A 3959-nucleotide genomic window follows, 5' to 3' on the forward strand; every position below is an offset into this window, starting at 1 on the left:
ACAGGGCGAGGCCATGGGAGTCGGGTGGGCACTTGCAAAACTGACCCTTTAGAGAGGAGGCTACTTGGCTGGTGCCAAATGCAGAGCAAAGTCCCGCAGAGTGGGTGCAGGGGTCTGCTGGTCTGTCAACTACAGCCAGTGGCACTTTTCATAGTCATGCTTCAAATGACACTGTGATCCTCTGTTTTGTGCACTTTCAGATTCTTTCCCCAGGCCGATTTTGCTATGTTATTAAAGCTTGGCGTCAAGTTCTATGGTAAAGCGTTTGTCTTCTTCCATGCGGTTCAACACCCCAGCCAATGATCTGTCTTTCTTACTTCCCTTGAGTCAAGCTCATGGTGACTCTTGGCTATCAAGGTTATAGAACTCTCCTTAGTAATACTTTAGCCAATATTTTCGGAGGGCTACTGAATGCCAGAAACTATACGAAGCATTTTACATGCATTACTTCATTTAACAGCTGCAGCAAACCGATGGGACAGCTGTTCACACACGTGCCTCTAATACAGCCCATCAAAGACCTGGCTGCACGACTTACACAAGTGAATGTACTGAAATGAGATTCTGCTTCTTAGCTGAAAAACCACAGAACCTGTAAACATCATGTAGATGATTACTCCAAAATAGGGAGATAAAAATACAAGCACTTTATTTGGAAAAGCAAACACAAAAGATAGGTGTAAATTCAAAGTGTTTACATGCTTCCATTTTGAATAATTCAGTTAAGAACCTATACAAGTTTGTTCCCAGAAGCTAATGCATCAATCACTAGTCTCCACTAAGGAAAAGGAATTCTAAAAATCAACATGGTTTTCAATAACTCAGATTTCACTATTTATATAGAAACCTAGAGAGACCAATAATATCCAATAGCTTCAAAAGATAAGCTAAAGACTTTTTGATGTAATCAATTTACCAATGTTTAATATACACACAAGGAAAATACACTCACTCTATAATTTCTTATAAAATAGCAAGTAAGGAGTAGATGTAGGAGATGTAGAAGGGGAAAGAGAATTCAAAAAGTCCTTCTCTTCAGTAACTTTCACTTGAGAATCATTAAAAAGCAACCACTTCCCCTCATACCCCTTTAAGCTTTGCACTGCATATGAAATTTTGTTTTCAAAATCACTCATGTTAATGCCTGTTTGGTCATTGGATTCCTTGTTTCTATCAGATTCATGGGTCCCATTAGTATTGTTAGTCTCAGAATTTCTATTTTCAGCAAATGCTGCACTGGCAACTTTATCAGGATGAGATGCTTTGTTGAATAACTCATAATCTGCTTGAGTCTTTTGTCCTCTGAGAAGTCCAAGAGTGTCTACATTTTTTTTGTTCAAAACTTTACTTGGCTGGGTATTTCCACTGACTCTAATCGACACTTCTTCATCGTCATAGTTTTTGACCACACCCCTTGCTTCCTCCTTGTTCGATGGTCCTGGCTTACCTACTTCACACATTTGGTCGATCACAAAATTTTCCTCATCTAGTTCTAAACTGTTAAGGTCAGTGACTTTCACAGAAGCAGTATAATGCCCGCTACTAATTGTAATGCCACTATGCATCACAACTGCAAATAATCCATAGCTGTCCTTGGTTGGCTTTGTGCTCCATTCTTCTAGTGACAGTTTAAGGGGTATCAGTAAAGGAGTGTTGATCTTGGAAAGTCCACCACCATAACAATCAAACTCCAAGCCACTAGCAGCAAAGCACTTCAAATGAATAGTTAGAACTTCAGGCATTGCGTCAAACAAAAGACTTCGTTCAGCTTCAGTATAATGATGGCAATTTTCACAGAAATATTTATTTTCTCCTCCAATCCTCTCCACTGAAGCAAACTGGGAAATTGCCCATCTCAGGGTCTTCATGTCTGGTTTTGGCTCTGAAGAACTTTCAGGACTCTCCTCTACTTTGGAAAGCTCATCTTCTTGCACTGGTACGATGACGTCTTGAAACTCTTCTCTTCTTTCTGTTAAACTTTCACATTCTAAGCAACGAGTCCTTATTACCAGCTGACCTTGAAATAATTTCTCCACCAGCTCAAAACCAATTGGCTCTGCACCTTTGTTGATGGGCTTAACTTCCTTCACAGGCATAACGTTCTTCCCTGGAGATTGAAGTCCACAACCATCAGCTGTATTATCATTCTCATACTTCCCCATGTCCTCTTCAAGACCACATTCATTTTCTTTAGATTGTCCTTTGGATTCTTGGTTGGTTGTTATTTTACCCAGACTAAAGGATTTAGAAATAATGCTGGGTTGCTTAGCTGTAGACTTGAACCGGTTTCTTTTAACTCTTGATTTCTTTTGTGAGGGTCTTGCACTCTCATTTTCAGAAATGTACTGGGGGATTATTTTAGCAGGAATATCTGATGAATCAACGGTAGCTTTTCTTTTTGATCTGGTTTGTCTCTGGTTTTCTTTCAAAGACTGGTGGTCCTTAGAGACTTTAACTTTTCTCTTCATGTTACCAAGTTCAGTGTCACTTTTTCTTTTCCCATGTACTTTTGGCAGTTTTTCTTTATAGTCTTCAGAATGCCTCATACTGTCCATCTCCATGCTGTTATGGCCACTCATTTCCTCTTTCTGATGTTTTTCTTCTACCTTAGTAGATAACTCTGCCACATTTTTTACTCCTTTTCTTAGGAGGTGGCATGTTTCTTGAATGTGTCCCAAAATACACTGTAATACTTCCTGTGCATCATGCTGTAGATATCCTCCATACATAGGGTTGAGTTTCCTGAGTGTGTTAAGTAGTCGCCTTGGCTGAGTAGCAAGTTTACGAGTATATTTCTCTGGATGTAAGAGAAAACTAGCCTGAAGCTGTTGGACTGAAATGATCAAGGAATGTAAGCTGCATATTAGTTCAAAACTTACTGAAGAATCTCCTTTGCAATTTCCCTTAGCTTTTTGACTGGCTTCATCTTTTAGGGCTTCTTTCTTCCTTGAAATACTGTTAAATAAGTGCTTCACTCCAGATTTAAAACCAGGACAAAAATATAATACCTGAAGTATACTATTAAGATAACAAGTATTGCCGAGATTATTCAGTCCCACAAACGGTAACAAGTTTTTTCTCTTCTCACAGTTGACACGTGAGGACTGTGCTGCAGGAATAACTTGATCAATTTCAGATCCTCTGTGTTCAGAAGTTTTTTTCTTCATTTCCTTGAGAATCTGTGAAATCCAAGGCTCTCTTGGTTTCCTTCTTCTGAAAAAACTTCAAGGGACGTCTGGGTTTTTTTGAGGGACTACCTCTTGAAAGCCTATTACTTTCACGAGGTATGACACGGGGCATTTTCTCTTCAAATCCCAAGGAGTTGAGGAGAATTCATTTATACAGGGACCCTGTAATCACCAAGCATATCTAGAATATAACATTTGACCAGGCGCCGTATCTCCTGCTATACCATTTCTTGCTCCTGGCTGTCCTTATCACTGGGGGTTGTGACATCACCAATGTTTCTCCCGTAACTATGGTCATGGCCCAGAGCGCGAGGTCCGCGGCGGTGACGCCGACGAGTCTAACCGGGCTGAGGGCGGGGGCGACAGGTGAGCCCCTGCCCCGAGCCTGCGGGGGGGCCCGCGACCCACGGAAAAGCTGGCCGGATCGCCCTCCCCGCAGGGGAGTGACCATTCGCTCTCAAGAGCGGGAACCCGGGCTGCGGCTCGGTCCTGCCTGGGCGCCGGCACCGACTACATCCCCGAAGCGGCGCCCGACCGCGCCCGCCCCCGCCCCCGCCCCCGTCCCCGCCCCAGGACGGCAAGGAGCGCCAGAAGCGGCTCCGCTCGCCCGGCGCCCGAACCGCTGGGGTCTTCCCCACGACGCCGCCGACGGGAACTTGGCGCATTTTCCTCAGTCTCAGGACTCGTGTGTTTTAGCCTCCGCCCGCGCCAGCGCTGCGATTGGAGGTGGCGTCCTACGGAAGTGCCGGTCCTAGTCTCCAGGCTGCAGAG

At 43.6% G+C, this 3959-nt stretch overlaps 1 protein-coding gene across 1 annotated transcript; it reads right to left on the reverse strand.

The window, feature by feature from the left end:
• Positions 1-925: 925 nt before the first annotated feature.
• Positions 926-3300, reverse strand: LOC132485947 (ubiquitin carboxyl-terminal hydrolase 1-like). The gene is given in 2 exon segments (XM_060092574.1): positions 926-3158; positions 3160-3300. Coding segments are annotated over 2 exon segments (2346 nt in total). The 3' UTR covers positions 926-953.
• Positions 3301-3959: the final 659 nt, after the last annotated feature.

This window comes from Mesoplodon densirostris, chromosome 3 (assembly GCF_025265405.1).
Source record: "Mesoplodon densirostris isolate mMesDen1 chromosome 3, mMesDen1 primary haplotype, whole genome shotgun sequence".
Taxonomy (NCBI): domain Eukaryota; kingdom Metazoa; phylum Chordata; class Mammalia; order Artiodactyla; family Ziphiidae; genus Mesoplodon; species Mesoplodon densirostris.